This window comes from Monodelphis domestica, chromosome 7 (assembly GCF_027887165.1).
Source record: "Monodelphis domestica isolate mMonDom1 chromosome 7, mMonDom1.pri, whole genome shotgun sequence".
Taxonomy (NCBI): Eukaryota; Metazoa; Chordata; class Mammalia; order Didelphimorphia; family Didelphidae; genus Monodelphis; species Monodelphis domestica.
This window is the reverse complement of record NC_077233.1, coordinates 77712335-77733963: the sequence shown is the minus strand read 5'-3', so window position 1 is coordinate 77733963 and position 21629 is coordinate 77712335. Positions and strand designations below refer to the sequence as shown.

The 21629-nt window shown below is 35.4% G+C and overlaps 1 protein-coding gene across 1 annotated transcript in view; it reads left to right on the top strand.

The window, feature by feature from the left end:
- Positions 1 to 20676, top strand: part of SPMIP7 (sperm microtubule inner protein 7) — a 94258-nt gene extending 73582 nt beyond the window's left edge. The window contains exons 8-9 of the mRNA XM_007500416.3: positions 9285 to 9392; positions 20481 to 20676. Of these exons, the coding sequence (XP_007500478.1) occupies positions 9285 to 9392; positions 20481 to 20622 (250 nt within the window). The 3' untranslated portion in view covers positions 20623 to 20676. The remainder of the gene's footprint in view (positions 1 to 9284; positions 9393 to 20480) is intronic.
- Positions 20677 to 21629: the final 953 nt, after the last annotated feature.

Here is a 21629-nt window from a genome sequence, read left to right as displayed (position 1 = left end):
AATTTACCATGTTCCAGGCACTGTGCTGAGTGCTAGATATTCAAAGAAAAGAAGTAAAAATAATCCTTGTCCTCAGGGATCTAATATTCTAATGGTGGAGATTTCATAGATATATCAGAATATGCAAGATAGTAGATGGAAGGTAATATTAGAAGGAATGACACTAAAACTCTTTGATTGTCATTCAGTAGTTTCAGTCATGTCCAACTCTTCTGTGACTCCATTTGGGGTTTTCTTGGCAAAGATACTATGGTAGTTTGCCATTTCCTTCTCCAGTTCATTTTACAGATGAGAAAACAGGCAAAGAGAGGTTAAGTGACTTCCCCAAGGTGGCAAAGCTACTACGTAACTGAAGATAAAATTTAAACTCGGGTCTTCCTGACTTCAAGCCTGGAGCTTTATCCACTGTGCTATATAGTTGCCCAGACTGATTGATTAAAACTCTGCTACTTCACCTGCCAGTGTTTTCTACCCATACCAAGGCTTTCTCCCTGTAAGAAATGGGAGCTGGACTATCTATTGCTATCTAGGACTGGCTAATGTTCTTGAAGGCACCCCCCGTTTTTCCTCCAAAGAATCACCATGGCAGGGAGTCCCTTCTCATCAGAGCCCAATAAGTCTATTCCTTGCCTTTCTTCCCTCAATGAAAGTTCCTGGATCTAGAGAGAGAAAATAATTGCCATAATTTTTTAAACTAAAATATACTCAACAAACATGTAGTTAACAAAATTAAGTGACCATTTATTTAGCTTTTCCTTTTCAATTCAAGACTCATCTCAAACTAAGTTACTATTTAGAATAATAGAGTCAGGGTTAGTAAAAGAAGCATTAGATCTAGAATCAGAGGACTTGGCTTCTAATCCCAGCTCTGTCCCTAAACTGGTGATTTGTGGCAAATAAGTCACTTTTCTGCTCTTTAGCTTTCTTATCTCTCATATAAAAGGACAGAGCTACATGCCTCTGAGATCCCTTTCAGATATTTTATTTTTAAAATTAAAATCTATTATTGAAGCAGAGGCAGCTAGGTGGTACAGTGCACCAGTCCTGGAGTCAGGAACACTCATCTTCATGAGTTCAAATCTGGGCTCAGACATTTACTAGCTATATGACCCTGGACAAGTTGTTTAGCCCTATTTGCCTTAGTTTCCTCATCTGTACAATGAGCTGGAGAAGGAAATGGAAAACCACTCCACTAACTTTGCCAAGAAAACCTAAAAAGAGTTGGAGACACTGAAATAACTGAATAACAAAAATATGATCCTATCAACTGTGTTTGAATCCTGAATAAAATACATATTAGGGATAGCATACAGGGCAAGCTATTTCAGCTTTCTAAGCTTTAGATTCTCCTTCTTTAATAAAAGGATCTCAATATTCAAACTACCTACCTCATAGGATTGTCAATGAGGTTAGCTATTTGTAAATATTAAAGCATTACTTACATGTGAATTAGTGTGAGACAAAATCTATACACACTTTTTTAGTTAATTAGTATGTATGTGTTGTATGTGTGTTGGTTGCTTAAGTTTAAACTTTGGTATCACATTATTTTTAGAGAAAAAACTTCAATGGATTAAAATAAGACCATATTATATTTCTCTATTTTCTTAATAATTCTTCTTTATCTCCTTCCTTAGATCCTTTAATTCCTCCCCATCTTCCCATTTCTTTGTCTTCCAAGATTGTTTAATTTCTTTATTGTCTCTTTTATCATTGCTCATGCTAAAAAAATAAGTGGTTGTAAAAAATAGGATACCAGCTATTAATTTTTCTCTTTCACAAATCAAATCAGACCCCTTACAACCACAAGGGAAATGAACAACTTATCTTCCTTATGTCAATGCCACTTAATTTTAACATCCAGGAATAAAAATCATACAAAAGGTTGTGATTCAATGAATCAGAATGAAATTTACAACCTCGCCAGTTAAAGTTGGCTGGAGCTTCCTTCTGAGATTCACAAATGGGGGCAGTGTTGCATCATGCATGGAAGCTGAAAATCCATTTGCCAGGCTCTGTCATTTCCACTGTTCACTCTCACATTGTTCCCATCCCTCGTGAGCACCACCAGACAGCCACACAGTGCCTCCAGCTGGGGTGATGGATGCTTGTTGGACACCAGGTCCTGATGGATGCATCAACATTGAGAAATCACACCTTTATCATATGCTTCCTCCAAGCTTAAAGCAATAATAAATTGCAAGCAATATCAGTGAGGCTTTTCTTCTCTTATATTTGTCAAGTTACCAAAATAAATCAGCTTCTATTACAGTCTCATAGCTAAATAAACAAAGCTTAATTCAGCCTGCTGGTTTCGTCCTTCATGTGTACACGTGCATACATGTATGTGTAATATGAGTATATATGTAGGTAAGAAGCATATATATTACATACACATATATGTAACTCAAATACATATATATATATATATATATATATATATATACTTAATGCAGTAAAGCATTAAGACTTTAGGAAATTCTATGTATTTGTACCTATGCTATAATTCTATATGCAGTCTGTACAGCACAGTTTTTAAAAATTTGTTCATTCAAAATATGTTTTTTAAGAATCTACTGCGATTACCAAGATCCTCATAGTGTGTTCTCTCCCTTATGAAACCATTACAATGAGAGGCTGTGACCCAAGTGCTATATTTTAATTCTGCAGGTGTTTTAGAGTGAGTGGAAAAAACTCCAGCACAGTTGATGGGGATTTCCTTTGTAATATGCATGGAAGCTTTAATTAATGCTTGGGGAGACAGACATACTTCACTAATTTTGCTCCACTCTTGTTACTTCTCTAACTTACTACCACTTTTGTAGAAGGAAATCCCAAACTAAACCTCAAGGCCAGTGACCAACATTCTGGCCATGCCAGTTCACACAAAGAAGCCTGAAATCTTTCTCCAGGTTAACTTGTTATGTGTGTCTGATATACTTTGTCTCAAAAAAATAGATTTGATATTTGTAAGGTTATTTTTTAGTTTCCCAGAATTATAATTATTTTTAGTCCTTCTGGTACCCAGCAAGTGATATTATTTGTTTCACTATTGTTCTTGACTTGATTCCCTCCTTAGATTAGTTTTAAGGTATGTAAGTCATTCAACAAACATGCATTTATCTTTATTTATTTATTTATTTTCAATTAAAATTTTTTATTTAATTAATTAATTTAGAATATTTTTCCATGGTTACATGATTCATGTTCTTTCTCTCCTCTCCAACCCCCACCCATAGCTGACATGCAATTCCACTGAGTTTTACTTGCAAAAGACATGTATTAAAGGTTTAATTATGCAGCATGCTGAGTGAGAGAGGGAGAAAGGCATATTCTAGAATTTACTTGCTTCTAAGGCATAAATGAACAACGACAAGACCCATACTATAAAGCACTCCAATTCTGGACAAGTTACTTAACCCTAATTGCCTAGTCTTTATCATTCTTCTAATCTATACTTAGTATCTATTCTAAGGCAGAAGGTAAAAGTTTTTAAAAAATAAGTAACATATAGCAGTGCCAATCCAGCTCAATTCACTGTTGTTTTTGTTATTGTTCTTTTCTTGATAAAAATACAGCAGCACCTTTTGCCATTTCCTTCTCCAGATCATTTTTACAGATGAGAAAACTGATGCAAATACAGTTAAGTGACTTGCCTAGGGTCACACATCTAGTAAGGTTCTAAGATCAGATTTGTCCTCATGTCTTCCTGACACCAAGTCTAGCATGTTCTACTGTGCCACTTACTTAATAGATCAATAATCATTGATTATTTGCCTATTACCTGACCTATTGTATAACAAGTAGAACTAAGCACTGGAGGTAGAAAGAAAGAAATGAAAATATTGTAACCCCTTCCCTCAAAGGCCTTATATTCTACTGTCCATAAACCACAGAAGTCATTGCGTGCTGGATAATAGACAAACTCTTTCACATGGCATTCTCTATTTGACTCCAATTCACCCTTTTCCCCATCTCCAGGTACTTCTTTTCAAACATCTCTTACCCCTACCAAACTGAGCTAGTTGCTATGCCCTGAGAACATGCCTGATGCTGTCTTGTCCTTACTCACAGAATCATCGATAAATAGATTTAGATTTAATTAATATTAAATATTTTAATTTTTTAATTAAATCATATTAATAAATAGGTTTAATATCCCCAAAGTGGATATTAAAGATCATCTAGCCTAATTCCCTTCATTACAGATGAGGAAACTGAGATCCAGAGAGGGGGAGTAAATTGGTCATGGTGCCCATGCACACTGGTTGTAAGTAGTAGAGCTGGTTGTTGAACCTGGGTCCTCTGACTGCAAGTCTAGGTCTTTTCATTTTGTAGGAAGATTTGGTAAACTTAGAGTTAAAAAGAGAGCAAATATCAGTGAGTAATCCATGGGTGGAGTCTTTGTTTGGCTTTGGCTGAGGTTTTGGTCATTTCTCCTCCTTTGCATTTTGACTGCACACCAATGCATTAATGAGGAACCAGAGGAGAGGAGAGCTAAGTGAGACGTCACACTGACAGAAAGAGACCCCAGTGATGAGAAGTTGGAACCACATAAAATAACTTGATAGGCTAAGTTTGTAACGGGGTGACTGACTTTGCTCTCAGTTTTATCATTGTGGTATAGAATCTTTTCTCTCTTTCTGAGAAAACACAAGAAAAATAAAGAAAGTTGATAAAAAAGCAAATACTATGAATTAAAGACTCCAGAAGTGGCTGCATTATTTCATTGGGTCTGATGATGGGAAAGTCCAATAGCCCTGCTACTGACTCCATTCAACAACCAGGGCAGGTCAAAGCATAGAAGAAGTTTTGAGGACTCTCCCCCCTTCCTTAATCTGGTTTATAATGTAAAACATATGATTATTCACATTTTTAGATATGTTAATGACAAATTCTATGTTTTCCAAGTTGGGAGGGACCTCAGAAGACACTAAATCAAGAATCCTCTCAACAACATACCTGACAAATAGTCCATTCCCCCTTTGCTTGAAAACCTCAAGTGAAGCTGAGTCTGCCTCCAGATAATAATTGCTAAAACTTTTTTTAAAATTTCTAATTGCCAAAAATCAATCTTTTAGCCACCTTGACACAGAATGTACTTAACTTCTTTTCCACATGAGATTTCTTCAATTATTGACCAATCCTCTCTTTCTTCTCCATGTTAAATGACCCCAGTTCCTTGGACTGATGATGCTTGCATGGCATGATCTCAAGACCCTTCACTATCCAGATTACTACCCTCTAGACTCTCTCTGCTTATAAATATCCTTCCTACAATGTGGCACTCCAAAATTATTATAGGACCATCAGCTATGGCCTAACCTAGGCAGAATACAGTGCAAATCTCACTTGCTCCTGCTTCCCCAATTTGATGGAAGTTCTTCAGGTAGAGATGTTATCTTTTGTTTCCTTATGTTTCCCACAGTGTACAGTCTAGTGCCTTAAACATGACAAGAACTACTCAATGATTATTTGTTCATTTTTATTTCATTTAATAGATAATGAAAAAATGTATGATAATATCAACATTTGTCTAGACTTTAAAAGTTTGCAAAGCATTTTTCAAAGATTTTCTTAGTGTTTATCATAATTACTAGAAAATAGTAATGTTCAAAAAATGTTTAATAATTGATACTTACAATAATCCTGTGAAGTAGGTATTTTTATTATCCCCACTTTAAAGAAAAGAAAAATTAGATTGAGAGAAGCAGAGATTTACTCAGTCACACACTACTGAGGCACTCTACCCACTTCACCACCTTACTTACTACCTTCTTAAAATTCTGAAATGATATGTTATTTTATTAGTCCAGAAGTCACTTAGCATCCTAAGACAAGACTCCCTAATCTGGAATCCAAGAATCTATTCTTTAGTAGCATAAAATACATAGAATTTTAAAATTTAAATTAAAATATATCAAAATATAATTATAATATATAATATATTATCATATTTCACAAATATATGAAATATATATTTCAATTTAATTGAGTTTTTAAAATTCTATGTATTTTTTGCATTTAATGCCTATGTTCTGCAAGGGGATCCATAGTCTTCACTAGACTACTAAAGGAGACCATGACATAAAAGAAAATTAAGAATCTCTGCTCTAAGTTATGGTTGAATATCTGGATAGTTTTTTATTACCATTTGTTTTTATTTTATTTTTCATTTATTTATTTTATCATATATATACAATATATATTAAACAATATAATATGTAACATAATACATATAATTTGGGATAAATATGCAAAAATTATAATAAATATACTTATCCAAAAGAAACATATTTTCACATTAGCTATGTCCAAATATCTATGTTTCATTTTTTCCCCTCCCTCCCTCTCTTTCCCCCTTCCCAAGAAGGCATGTAATATGATATATTATCATATAATACAAATATCCTTGTTCATCATGTTGTGAAATAAGACACATGTTGCTTATACCAAAGAAAAATTCATGGAGGAAATAAAGTGATAATATGTTTCAATCTGGTCCTTCTATAGTGGTGGCTCTCCTTTTCTGTCATGAGTTCCTAGGAGTACTCCTGGATCCTTACCTTGTTGATAATAGTTAAGTCATTCACACTACATTAAATGCATTATTGTTGTTGCTGTGTACAGTGTTCTCCTGGTTCTGATAAATATTTTGTTATTATTATTTTCAAAAGTCTATAGATAGACAAAGGAATATTGTTAAATCCAAAGCTAATATTACAAAGTCTAGAGGTAATACCACAAAGTCTTCATAATATAGGTTATGCAGTCTACACATAGTGGAATCCCAAAGGTCCTCATTCAGAGCCTATTTATTCACTTGTATTTTAGACGACAGTTTTAAGAAGCTTTACGTTCCAATTCCCCAGTGGAAAGCAGAATATTGTCAATAAATTAGAAAGTTAGTTAAGAGAATAAGCTGGTAGAGGCAAACATAGTCACTTCCTCATGAAAGAAAAATGGATAGTCTGACTATAAAAAAGAGAGAAATTCAATAAAGAGAGACAAGAATTCAAAAGTCCAGTAGTCTCATTCAGTGTAGGGACCCTCAAAGACATTAATATAGTATTATATAGTGTTCATTATCAAGTATATTTTGTTTTGGAAACCAAAGAAATATTTAATATTTTTTATTTTAAAAATATATCATTGAGGACTTTTGGTCATTTTGGAGACTAGCCTTGACCACTCTCACATTTAGCATTCTCTTATAACAAAGAAAATGGTAAAATAAAAACAGTCAATACATCTGATGGTATATGTAATATATCCCAAGTTCCCCACTTCTAGACCGAGAGAAAGAGAGAGAGAGATCTGTTTTCTTATCTATTCTCCATAATCAAGATTGGTCTTCATAGTTATTAGACCACCTTTTACTATCATTTCTCTTTATATTATTGTGTTTTCTGTGTTTGCTCTTCTTCCTGTTTCTGTTTACTTCATTCTAAAGCAGTTATATGTTCCACGGAATTCTTTAGATATGTTATTTTTTTACCACAAAATAATATTTCATTACACTCATACACTATATTTTTTGTCCATTTCCCAAATTATGGGTGGCCGCCTTGTAATGTATTTTATAAAGAGCCTCATCAAAAATAATTAAAATTTTAAAATCTTTGTACTTTAAGTGGGTATGTTTCAGTTATTTGGAAAACTCTCCCATGTAGAACAACTCATTCTTTAGTCATGTCAAATAAATAATATACTTGTGTAATATTAGGTAACAGACAACATGGTGAACAAAACACTAGACTAGAATTCTAGTCTAGAAACCTACATTCTAATCTTAACAAGGCTACGAATTAGCTTCAGGAGTTTGTGATTTCCATTATCTTTTATAGTCTTTACTCACATCTAAAATGAAAGGATTTAAATAGTTCTTTAGAGTACCTTCTGAATCTAAATTCAAAAATGTTGCCACTATATTACAATGCCTTTTCCTATCACAGAGAGGTTCTACATTCTTTTCTCCCTAGTTTGGAAAATTGTATTGTAATATATTAGGATATTAGATTGATGGTTACATCTATTGATCTATTGATTCCATTTAATTATCTTTTAACAGTGCATCGATGTCCTTTACATGGATTTTTTTCAATTCCCTCTTCATTTTTCATACATGTTTTTCACTCTGGGAATTTTTTTCCTTATTCATTTTTCATCCACAGGTTTTATGTGGAGCTTTTCTCATACAGTTCCACTCCACAATATTTTCCAAAATGTATTTCAATATCCCTCCATTAAAGTCCTGTATCTCTTAAAACATGGAAAATTTTTAATCTAGATTTTTTGAGAGAGTACTAACTTGGCAGAAATCAATATCTGTGGCAATGTTGTGTAGTGGAAAGAGTAGTCTCAGTTGAGTTTTTTAATCTGTAAAATGAAAGAATTGAAATTATGAAATCTAGAAAATTCTTTTCAAGCTCTAAGTCAATTATATCTTTAAAGTTAGAATATGGAGTAATTTTTTACACTTGCATTACCTCATCTACTTAATTTTCTCATTTTAATCCCATAAACTAGTAATGAAAATGATTCCATAAACTATTCCCTTTAGGTAGGCATTTTTAAAAAAATTAAATCTCACTCTAAAGAATCTTTTATAATAAAATATTTACAATAAAGAAAACCCTAATTATTTTCCCTTCCTATCTTTCTTCTCCCTTTTTCTTCCCTCCTACTCTTTTTTGGAAGGATATTAAACAAGATTGATAATAGATTCATATGTTGCTATATTAAAAATAATAGCTCACATTTCAAAAATATCCTAAATCATCACTTACACAGAATATAGTATCCTAGTGACAATTTTAAAAATAAAAAAGCTAATGCATATGTAAGTAGTTTTGAGGATAAATATTTAAATCAACATTGCTAGATTATATATGAACTCAAAGTCTTATATTTTTGTAAGCCACTGATTTTTGGTTTTTCTCTTATTATGAAATGTCTTTCTTGACAATGAATCATGGTTGTTAAATCCACACAAATTCTAAATAATAGGAAAAGAGAAAATTGCAATTGATGTTTTGAACATTGTCAGGTTTTTTGTGTGCTTGTTTTTACTCTAAAACAGAAGAAAATTGACATTTCTGTGTATGATCATGCCATAAAATTAATGCTCTTCATCTCATTTTCAGTAGGCTCCTATTTTCTAAGATTTGAAAGGGAAAAACATAGAATATCATTATTTTTTCCTTCTCCCTTCAAAAATATGATTTTTTAAAGTTTATTCTTTTAATTTCTTCCCTTCTTTCTCTTTTAATTTTTTTCTTCAGCTCTGAAAATATTCCAGGATATACTGGCAAGGTTCATTTCCTAAGCACCCAGCCAGCAACTTGGGATATTCCACCAACAACCCCAGATGTAGGCTCAGAAGTTCGGCGGTAAGTACAAAGATTATTATTCAATTTGTTCATATACATTAGAGGGAAAATCCTAATTATGGTTATTTCATTAAAGAACAATTAAATTTTAAAAATGAACTTGCTTTGGTTAAAAAATGGAGTCACATTTTTTTCATGAAAAAGAATGGGCTCATTTTCACACTTCAAGAGACCAGTATCACTCCTCACCCACAAAGGTTTAAAAAGTTGATCTATATGGAAAGAAGGATGAACTTGCTTTGTTTTAGCATGGACTCAACCTTGCTAGTTAGACTTGCAATTCTGCATTAACTAAATAAATACATGCTGCTTGAAATCCATGTACATTTTTCACTTGTCTGTGATTCACTTTTTTCTGGGAATAATTACATTATTCCTCATAAAACAGAAATTCTATTGAAAATAATAACAATCTTTCAAATATCACTTTTACAAACTGAAAAGCACAGCTATTAGAGGCTAGCTTTACTGATGGGCTCCTTCGTTTGAAGCTGCCAGTAAAGAAACAAACTGCTTTATTGCTCATTATAATTCAAATTTGAAAGCACTTGCTAGAAGTCTTGGTCTTGAAAATAAACTAATGTATTGCTAAAAAAGAGCAAATTCAGGTCCCAAATGGATTCAGAACGAATCTTTTTGTAGATAAATGCCATGGCGTTATCTAGAACACGCCATTACTCCCACCAGAGAGGATGCAAGGAAGTGCCATCGAACCATCAAAGGGCCTTTCTTTTAGTTATGAACAGTGCTCTTTCCTTGGACAACACAGAGCTTGCCATGCAGTTACTCGTGATTTTTGAAGCACTGTCTTCATATGATTATAAGGGAACAAATGTGAACATACTGCTGGGGCTTGTATATATAAACCAGTGACATTTTAACCATTTGGTTCTAATTTGAATAAGGTAAAGAAACTATGAAACTTCAAAGTGTAGTGGATACTAAAAATGTGACCAAGGCCCAAAGCAAGATTATGTATGGATGTTGGTCTGCAATGACTCATCGATAATTGATTTTTTAAAAAAAGAAAGAAAGCGGTTCAGTTAAAAGTTCAACAGTTTGCTTTAAATTCACCATAATGCAAAATCACTCAAAATTATGACTGCCTATTTGCAGGTCTGATTATTGCCTGATTCTCAATATCTTTATCTATCTATCTATCTATCTATCTATCTATCTATCTATCTATCTATCTGTCTGTCTGTCTGTCCGTCCATCTGTCCGTCCGCCTGTCCGTCCGCCTGTCTGTCTATCTATCTATCTATCTATCTATCTATCTATCTATCTATCTATCTATCTATCTATCTATCTATCCACCCATCTCTCTCTATTCATCTACCCATCTATCATTTCTCCATCATCTCTTTATTTACTCATCTATCATTTATCCTCCGGGGAGGTGGTAGGTTCTCCTATACTGGGGTTTTTTAAGCCAAGGCTGAGTGACCACTTGTTAAGTAGCCTGTATAAGAGGTTATTTTTAAATTGTAGCTTGGATTAGATGACTACTAACGTCTCTTCTAACTTAAAAAGTCAATTCTTTTGTCCATAAGCATTCCATTTTTTTAAACCCTTACCTTCTGTCTTAGAATGGATTTCAGTTCAAAATAGAAGAGCAGTAAGGGCAAGGCATTAGGGATTAAGCAATTTGCCCAGGGTCACAGAGTTGGGATGTGTCTGAGACCAGATCTGAAATCAGGACCTCCTGTCTTTAGGGCTTGATTTCTATCCACTGAGTCACTAGCTGCTCCTCAGAAGCATTCTTTTTGAAGGAGGTATGGAGAATGATGCCCTCAAGTTCTTTATCCCCTATCATGACTGAATGGACCTATTTTCTCCCTTGATTGAATTAGGGAGCTAATCCATGTACTGTGGAAAGGGCCATCTGTCTTTAAGGTGAAATGTACCAATTAGGAACTTATCACAAATATGTTCAGGTAAAGACCTTTCTTCTTGGAACTATCTTCTTGACCACATTTTCCTAGACAGCACAGCCCGGAAAATCATGGTAAAGTCAGCCTTTGTTTTGTTATCCTTTTTCTGCTTGAGGGACCTATATCACTATCTTTTCTTTATACATAGAAGAAAGTGGACAGCCAAACCACATTAATAGCTTTTTTACTTCAATATTTAAATTACTTATTCATAATACTTCATGGGTCCCTGAGTTTTTGGCATGGCATTAAGTGTTTCACGATATTAGATAAAGAAGAGCAAGGTTCCTGCTTTCTAAAGGGCCCCATTATCTCTTCATCATTCTGGTTCAGAAGAATTGAAAGTGTACCCAAACTTAGATAAACCAGTGCTTTTCCTGTTATGACAAAATTGAGATGATAGAGAATAAGAGGCAAAGGCAAAAACTTAACACAACAAAGGTCTTGGGTTTTATGGGTTTGAACTCTGTCAGTTTGCTCTAAAGCCAAATCTTCAAATGCCATGGTTCAACTGTGTTTTTGTAAAGTTTACTTAAAGGTGAATCAACTTTCAGGCAATAGAATTTAGGAATAATTCTCAAAAATTAAGAAAATGGAATATTTTATTTATTTAATGTGAGAAAGACTTTTTAAAAAAGAGATAAAATCAGTATCAAAATCACTCTTCAAACTATAGTTTTTGTTCTCAAAAATAGAAAAATTTACTAGCATGTACTTGGCTTGCTTGAGAATCTATCCTTGTGCCACTGGAAATTTAATAAGTCTAATAAAAATATTCAGTGGCTCTGAGTCACTACTGTAAATCTTCATGGCAGAAGCTCAAGATGATTAGTCTTTGTCATCAGTGCAATAACCTCATGGCAGCATGAGAATCAGACATTCCAAATCTATGAGGCCCATTGGTTCTGATTCATTGAGTTATGTACAAAAATAGAGAAAAGTCCTATGTCTTGTTCAGGCCATATTTGCAGTACTGCATTCGGTCATGAGTGTTAAAATGAAAGACATTGAAAAGCCTGAGTATGCTCAAAGCAGAGTTGACAGCAAAAGGGAAGAAATGGAGATCATCCTATGTGGACTGGTTAAAAGAACTGGGGATCTTTTGCTTGAAAAAGCAAAGAAAGTTGCAAAGAAGCAGATTTCCATTAGACACAAGGAAAAATTTCCTAACAATTCATAACTCACCAAATCCTGTTCTGATTCCATAATCTTAAATTCTAACATTCAATTTTGTGATGAAAAGCCTTTCATCTTTCATCTTTCCCTCTGGATCATTTGTCTTGAACCAATTCTTCATTTTTACATGACTTCCATATTTCCCTCTTTCATCTTTTTCTCTCTGTCATCCCTCTCTTGGTCCCAATTTCCATTTTTCGCAGTCTTGACCCTATATTTTATCAGTTCAATTGTACACTGTCATCCACTTTTGTATCCCTATCCCTCTAAACCTACCATTATTTATGCCCTGCCATCAACATTGGATAACCTCTGTTTGCTTTGCTTCCACTCTGAGTATTGTTTGCCACTGAAATGCCATTACATTGTACAGACTGGGTCCGTGACAAATTTAGTTTTCTTTATTAGCAAGGCAGTATCATATGATGGATAAAGAGTCAACTTGGAAGTTAGGAAGGCCTTGTTTCCAGCCTGGTCTCTGACATATACTAACAATGCTCATAGGGAAGTTATTTAATGTTTGTACCAGCTATTGAGAAAGAGACAATTCCTTATTAAGCTAATCCCTCAATTATACCCTTTATCTCATCTCCTCTTAATTCCTTCAAGCTTTTGACTCAGGAATCATTTTTTCTAGGTCATCTTCAGTCTTTCTTTTTCTATTTTCTTCCCAACTACCTACAAATATAGACAGATTTCCCACAATCATAAAAATACCTATCACCACTCTACTGAAAATATTCTCTCCATGGTTTCCAAAACCTCATTATTCACTTATTTTGTTTTTTTCAACTCTTTATGACCCAAGGACCATGCTGTCTATAAAGGTTTCTTGGCAAAGATATTGGAGTGGTTTGCCATTTACATCTTCAGTGGATTCAGATAAACAAAGGTCAAAAGACTTGCTTCAGGTTACACAGTTAATAAGTGTCTGAGGCTGGATTGGAGCTTTACTTCCTGTCTCAAGCTCCAGTGCTCTGTTCACTGAGTCATCTAGCTGCCCCTCCTAAAGAACTATTAACTATTATATTCTTGACTTTTAATTTGGGAATATGGAATAACCTCTTCTGCATATTTTCTTTACTCTTGGCTTTTATGACACTTCTTTCTTCCTCTCCAATGTATCTTCTCAATTGAAAATTCCTTTATTTCCCTACACCCCATTTGTTAATTATTTTTTTCCTCTTTAAATTGTCTTCTCTTTACTTATCTGTCAACATATTATATCTCCCAGGTAAAATGTAAGCTATCTGAAGGTAGGAGTTTTTCTTTTGGTGGTTGTTTTTTAATCCCCTATATTTGACTACAAAGCATTAATAAGTATTTGTTGAGTTGGACTGAACACTAAAGATATCAATGACAAGGCTAGTATTGGACCCAACTGCCCAAGCTGTCCAATCTCCATTTTATAACTGCTAAAATCTGCTTCCTGATTTCTTACAGTTAGCTTGCTGAAAAACAGTGTTGTCTTATAGAAATATAATACTTAATGAACTATGAAAATACAGTTTAACAGAGAAAATCATCCTGCTTACACTGGGTTAGAGTTCTCTAATCTAATAGTACACTAAGTGTACTGGATTTAACCAGTTACTAGTTTTCTTTGATGCAGGAGACAGTTTAACTTTGAAATTCAACCTTCAAGAATCAATTTCACCTGACCTTTACTAAATAGCTCCATTTTATTTCATTGAACAGGTTATTCATTGGTTTTTATTTTGAGTTTTTTGTTCATTTTTTTTTTTAAAAAATCCCTTACCTTCTGACTTAGAATTGATACTAAGTATCAGTTCACAAGTCAGAAAAATAAGGAATAGGCAATTGGGGTTAAGTGACTTGTCCAGGGTCACACATCTAAGAAATTATCTGAAGCCAATTTGAATTACCCAGGACCACCTGTGTCCAGGCCTGCCTCTTTATCCATTGAGCCACCTAACTGCTTTTTTGTTCATTTTTTTTAAAAGCATCTCTAACTAAGGTAGAACACAAAAACTTAATTGAACTAACTTCCTCCCAATTATCTGCTCAGCTTGCTACATTTTTACTCTTTTTTTCTATAAAGTTATGCTTACAGATATTTGCAATTATTTTTGTCAACTGTGGCTTCACTGCTACTCCATTTTCTTTTTATTTATCTCTTAATTTCCTAATGAATTCCATTCAGTGGATGTTCCAAAAATTTTCCATATCATCCCAGCTCTTTTCTCATTTCTATCTCCTTGGCATTCAGTTTCTAATGTTACTTTATATGTTATCAAATTCAATTCTACAAGGATTTATTAAGTGCCCATTCTGCCATTCTGGTAGGTTCTAGGGATGAAGGCAAAAAATGAAAACAAGTCCCTACCCTCAAAAACTTATAGTCTACTAGGAGTGGGAGGACATATATAAAATTAAATAAAAAATAACATGATGGCTCTAATAACAGGAAGATCTTGTGTAGAAGATAGCACTTTATCAAGGCCTTGAAACATGCTAAACAATTCAGCCTGTCTTTCTAGACTTTTTATAGAATGCATACATAATACATATAATGAGTAAATTAATAAATGAAGCATTTATTGAGATTTTACTATTTTCAAAGCACTGTGCTAAACACTGGGGGTGACAAATAGAAAAGGAAGACAGTTCCTTCTGTAAAGGAGCTCACATTTTGATGGAGGAAGTTAACACACATGAAAAGTTTCAGATGCAAGTCAGATGGAAAGGTCCCATGGGCCTGAGGAGGCTTCAACAAAGTAGATGTTAATGTCTCTTCTTTAAGGTCCTTTCCACTGACAAAACCATGCCATCTTCTAATGTTGCACCATTTGACAACGTCAAGGATTTTGATGGGAAGAACTAAATTAGATTTGTTCCTCATTCCTTCTTTTATCTCTCTGTCTTAGAACAGCTTATCATCTATATCTAGAATGTATTTCCTCCTCATCCCTACCCTGAAAAAGTCCAAGTTTCCTTCAAATCTTGACTCAACTACCACAGATGCCCCCTCAACTATTTTGTCTTCATTTTGTTTAGAATTTGTATTTACTTCTTTGTGTATATGTTATCTACCCTGACAGAATGTAAACTCCCTAAGGCCCTGGGCTGTTTTATTTTTATCTGTATATTCCCAACACCCAGCACAGTTCCTAGCATATAGTAGTCAATTAGTAAATGTTTGGTGATTGAACAGGTGAAGGTGAGTGAGGAGAGCCTTCAAAGCATGGAATACAAAAGCATGGAGACAAGAGATGCAATATTGTGGATGAGATCAGCAAATACAGTGTACATGGGGAGAAATATCTAATCTTGTTAGGATGTTTATATATATAAACATCCTAACAAGATTAGACATAATTAGACAGAAATAGTCTTTAAATACCAGTCAGAAGGGGCAGCTGAGTAGCTCAGTGGATTGAGAGCCAGGCCTAGAGATGGGATGTCCTGGGTTCAAATCTGGCCTGAGACACTTCCCAGCTGTGTGACCCTGGGCAAGTCACTTAATCCCCATTGCCTAGCCCTTACCACTCTTCTGCCTTGGAGCCAGTACCCAGTATTGATTCCAAGATGTAAGGCAAGAGTTTATAAAAATAAATAAATAAATACAAGTCAGAGGATTTTGTATTTTATCTTGGAGACACTAGGTATCCACTGAGGATTTTAAATCAGGCCAGTTCTGGGCCTTAGTGATATCCAATCGGCAACTAAGTGAAAGATGAATTGGAAAGAAGGGGTCTAGATTCAGAGAAACTGATTGAGTTCTTATAATAGATTTAGACAGGAGTTGATGAGATCCAGATTAGCATGGTGGTCATTTGAGTGGACCAAAAGGGACAGATCTGAGATAGGTGGATGAGGTGGAACTTATTAGATGAAATAGGATGTGAGTGAGAATGAAGAGATGAGTGCTGACTCCAAAGTTTCAAACAGAAGGGACTGTATCATAGTCCTCTTGACAAAAACAAGGCGCTAGGAAGAGGGGGAAGACTAGGGGGAAAGATGAGTTCTGGTTTGGAGAAGGTGATTTTGAGAAAGAGAAATAAATAGATAGGGAAGCAAAAGGTAAATGGGCAGAAAGACAGATGGAGAGACAGATAGACAAAAGGGCATACTGAGCAATTGATGAAATGCAACTATTTGCCAGGGACTGTGCTAAGTTTTGTAGAAACAAAACATAAACCAAGAAGGCAGTTCCAGTTTTTAAGAAACTTACATTTCATGGCATATAAACAACATATAAAGGGAAAGTGGAACAGAATTGACATATCAGAGGACAACCTAGGAGAGACGTGCAAGAGGGACATCGAGTAGGTGGTAGAAAGTCTCAGAAGAGAGATGGTCACTGGATATGGAGGTTTCAGCATCATCTTCAATGAGATGATCGTTGGCCCCATGCAAGAGGATGAGGTCATGTAGAGAAAATGCAGAGAGAGAGAAAAGGAGAGGACCCAGGACAGAAAAAGCTTTTCAAGCAATTAAGAGCAGTTGCAGTTAAGTGTTTGGATGTAGAAGACATGCTACAAGAAATCAAGTATCCGTTCCCAGATAGGCTCGGTCTGTAAAACAGAAGGTCTTTTGGCTGAAAGTGAGGGAGATGGGGTGGGATGGAGTCTTGGAATAGTCACAGTGAGGAAAGTGTGTCCATATTTTGAGGCTGTACTTTGGTCTATGTGGATGTCTCCTTCACCAAAGTCTACCGTAATGCTATAATTTAATGCATGGCTAAGACAGTACTGTGGTTCAAAAGTCCATTGCCTTATAGCCAGCTTGCGGAGTTTCTCTGATCTTATGATAGGATATCCCTCTAATCATAGACCAATTGCTCCTCGTTGGGTCCATACTCAAAGAAAAGCCTTTCTTGATTGGCACGACTACCAAGGATTGCAACTCTTTGGCAAAGGCTTGGAGAACTCAGGGTGAGCACCACACCTTGTTGAGATATGACTGCCTGGAGAATAAGAAAAGCAATCAGGATAGTAACAAAGATGCGATGGAAACAAAGGACCTGGGCTCAAATCTGGCTCTACCCCAGAATCCCCAGGTGTCTTTGTACAAGTCCTTAACCTCAGTTTCCTTTTCTGTAAAATGAGGGAGTTGCCTTTGATTCTTTCCAAGATCCCTACCAGCTCAAAAATCTATAAGCTTATCAACCTATAATTCCCCAAAGCTGAACTATGAAATGATTATTATGCAGGCTCTATAAAAATTACTAATATTCAGGGAAGAAAAAAAAAGGTAATGACTAAATCAAAGGAAATGCAGTCAAAGGAAGAAGAAATCACTTATGGACAAAATGAAAAACTAACTGGCACTTTTTAAGAATAGAAGAGGTAACGCTTGTTCTAGGTGATGAGTCTGCTGTCTGAAGACAGTGTCCCCTATCTACTGTGAGCTCCCAAGATTTCTTCTTGCTCTGTTGTTCTGAACTGAACAGATAGATACCTCAATCATTGCTCCTGAAGAGTGGATCATCTGGGTAGGACTCTCATCCATTGATTTGTACTTATAGGCAATTAATTGAAGCACAAAAATGAATACGAAATGTCAATGTCAAAAAAAGAAATGAGTAGCATATCTTTTAGTACCCAATAACTAATTCAATCTCTTCCTTCACATAAGTGCAATTATAGTGCATTTAAAATTTTTATTTTAAAAACATACTTTACGACATGGAAGGTAGTCTATAAAAATTATTATCTTTCAATATGTGGATAGATTTGTGGTCTCATCTATGTGGATACTATTTTCTCTGTTAGTACAGATTGGAAAACATTCCTGCTTTCTCAGTGAGGAATATGGGGGCAGAGCTCCGAGCCTGAAATCAGGAAGGTGGTTGTTTGGTCATTTCAATTGTGCCCAACTCTTCATGAACCTATGTGAGGTTTTCCTGGTAAAGATACTGGACTGCTTTGCTATTTTCTTGTCCAGCTCATTTTACAGGGGCAAATAGAGTTAAATGGCTTGCCCAGGATCACATGGCTAGTAAGTGTCTGAGGCCAGAATTGAACCTGTCTTTAGGTCTAGCTCTCTATCCACTGAACCATTTAGCAGAATAAGGAAAACTTGAGTTTAAATCTAGACACTTATTAGCTGTGTGGCCTTGGACAAGTCACTTAACCTCTCTTTGCCTCAGTTTCTTCAACTGTCAAATGAGGATAATAATAGCATCAATCTCAGATGGGTTTTTTTTAACATCAAATGAAATATTTTAAAAACAGTTCAACGTCTTGTGCATAGTAGGTGCTATTTGTATGGTTATTCCCTTTCCCTTCCAGCTCCCCATACCTCATCCTATATATATATATATATATATGTATATATATATATATATATATATATATATATATATGAGTAAAGACTCACTGAAGGATTCCATGGATTCAGTGAGTCTTTACCTACTATCTGAGTATCAGTGCAACACTCAGGCTAGCTCTCTCCATAAACAACCACTTTATCCTCTCCTTAAGTTGTACAGTGCCTGGGTAATAAATACCCTTTATGTCACTGCTTGAACAAAAATGAGACTTCTTGAAATTCTGTGGGATTGTGTTATGCCATAATCACTGCTATGTATGATCCAGAGAGACATTAAAGGAAGAATTTGTAATCTTATGTCAGAGGTAGGATTTGAAACCAGATCTTCATCATCCCAGCCCAGCATTTTATCCATTATGCCATATTGCTTTTTTGTGAGAGAATATTGATAATTAAAATGTCTAATAACGCCTTGGGAACATTTAAAGCACTTGCCTAATTTCTCAAATTCAAAAGAATCCTAGAAGATAGGGAAATTTGCTAGAAAAGTTAAGATTCTTATTTTGTAAGAAAAGTTAAGATTCTTATACTTGCATGCTGTATTCTCTACAAGCTAATAATAAAACCTTTTGGAATGCAAAATTTTCATGCCTTTTCTCAATTTGGGCTCAAAAGGTCTAGGGCAAGCACAAATATCATGCATGATAGATTCATCTTCATTAGAATGATCAGTTCATATCATTTTCTTGAAAAATCAAAACTTCACCCTGCAGAATTTACAGAGCTTCATTTTCTGGCTTCTTTGTGGAAACAACAGCTTAAAAACATAAGAAAAGGGGGACATTGTTGCTTTGTTTATAATTGTACCTAATTCTTGTTACTTCCTCCCCAGTTTTACCAGTCAGTAGCCCCATATTTTGTTTACATAAATTGGTACATTTAATTTACATTCTTCAGGATTAGGAACGAAAAAGCTTACCTCTTTTAAGAATTCAAAATCTATGACCAGAACTTATATTATTGTCATCTCAGTCAACTGGAAGTAGTAGGGATATTTGTAGTAAGTAAATCTTAACGGGCAGCTAAGTGATGTAGGGAGTCAGGGAAACTCATTTTCCTTAAGTGGCCTTAGACACTTACTAGCCATGTGACCCTGGGTAAGTCACTTATCCCTGTTTGCCTCAGTTTTCTCATCTGTAAAATGAACTGAAGGAAATAGCAGGCCACTCCACTATCTTTGCCAAGAAAAGCCCAAATGGGAACCCTAAGAGTAAGATATAATTGGTAAATGACTGAATAACAATCTTAATGGAGAGAAAATCTGAAGTACCTACCAATCCGTTACAAAAGAAGACATATATTTCATATATCTGAATAGAAAGTTCTAGAAGGCAATTAGTGATGTCCATTTTGATTTTTAAACTTGTTTACAAAAATAGAATGGGTTGTCCTATGACATAGTGAGCTCTCTCCATCCCTGAAAGTCTTTAAGCAAGAGACTAGGTGTTGACTTGTTAAGGCTATTGTAGAAAAGATTCACAATTTGGGTACAGGTTCATATAGATGACCTAGAGCTCAAACTACAAGTACCCACATCTCCTGACTCTCAGCCCAATGTGTTCCCATTTGTATCTACCAACTCCTCAAATACATCTGAGTGTCTATAAGTCAATAATAGATTCAAGAGAGAATAATTTGTGATTTTATATTTGTTGAATGCTTTTTTTCCTCTTAATTACAGCACTATATGGGAATGTAAGGATCAACCTAATTATCGTCACGTGGGACCTTTATCAAAAATGGTTTCTCTGGTGGAGCCATACAACACTTTCAATGGTGTGGTAAAAGAAACTGTTAAGTTTTTAAAGAAGCCTGTACTGTAAGTGGTGAAATGCACCAGTAAGTGTATCTTTGGTGCCAATAAAACTTGTAGAAAATTGTGTGTCTATAAATTTGTCAAGTAAGTACTTCCACTCAACAAGTATATATTAAGCACTGGCACTATCTACAAAATTGTGTTTTATTTTAATGGTTGGTTGGTTGGTTGGTTGGTTGGTTGGTTGGTGTCCTTCATACTCAAAGACAACCAAAATAATATCACTCTGACAGGGTCAGTGTACAGTGTTTCCCATTGTAACAGAGCAGACCAATCTGAGCTCAGTTTGGGCACAAATAACCAATATGATCATTTGGGATAGTGACGACTCTAAATGTGCACATCTTCCTTTTCTTTTGAGATACTGACATTCTGGTTTGCTCAGAGTGCACAACACCTTCTTGGATGTGAATCTGCCATGCTGAATGTTCCCGTGCCAGCATCTCCTCATAATTGCCTCTAATCTGTGCTGAATGACTCCCACAGATACCTTTCTGCCTGGAGTGAGGATCATAGCACAAGCTACTCTGCAGTACCTTACTAAATTGTACTCAGAAGACCTATAACAATGATGGTGAAGCTTTGAGAGACCACATGTTCCACTCTCCCACTGAGTGCCAACCCCACACAGGGGAGGGAGAAAGTGCTCCCATTTGGATTGCTGGGTGGAGGGTCGGATGAAGGAGGGGGAGGGGAGTTATTCAAGCTTTCTGCTCCCCTCCACCTCTGCCTCCTGTGAGTGGCCCACCTTACCCCAGACAAGGAGGAAGCGCTCCCATTTGGCTGCTGGGCAGAGGGATAGATGAAGTAAAAAAATGTTCTCAGGACAGATGAAGAGGGGGAAAGGAATGACCCAAGCATTCTTTTCCTCTCCAGCTTTCTCACCTGTGAGCCACCCACCTTACCCCCCCCCCCCATGCTCCCACTGGACTGTTATACAAAGGGGTGGGTGGTGTGAAAAAAACATCATCAGGCACGGTGGAGAGGAGGAGGGGAGCAGCTCTGCCTGAGTCC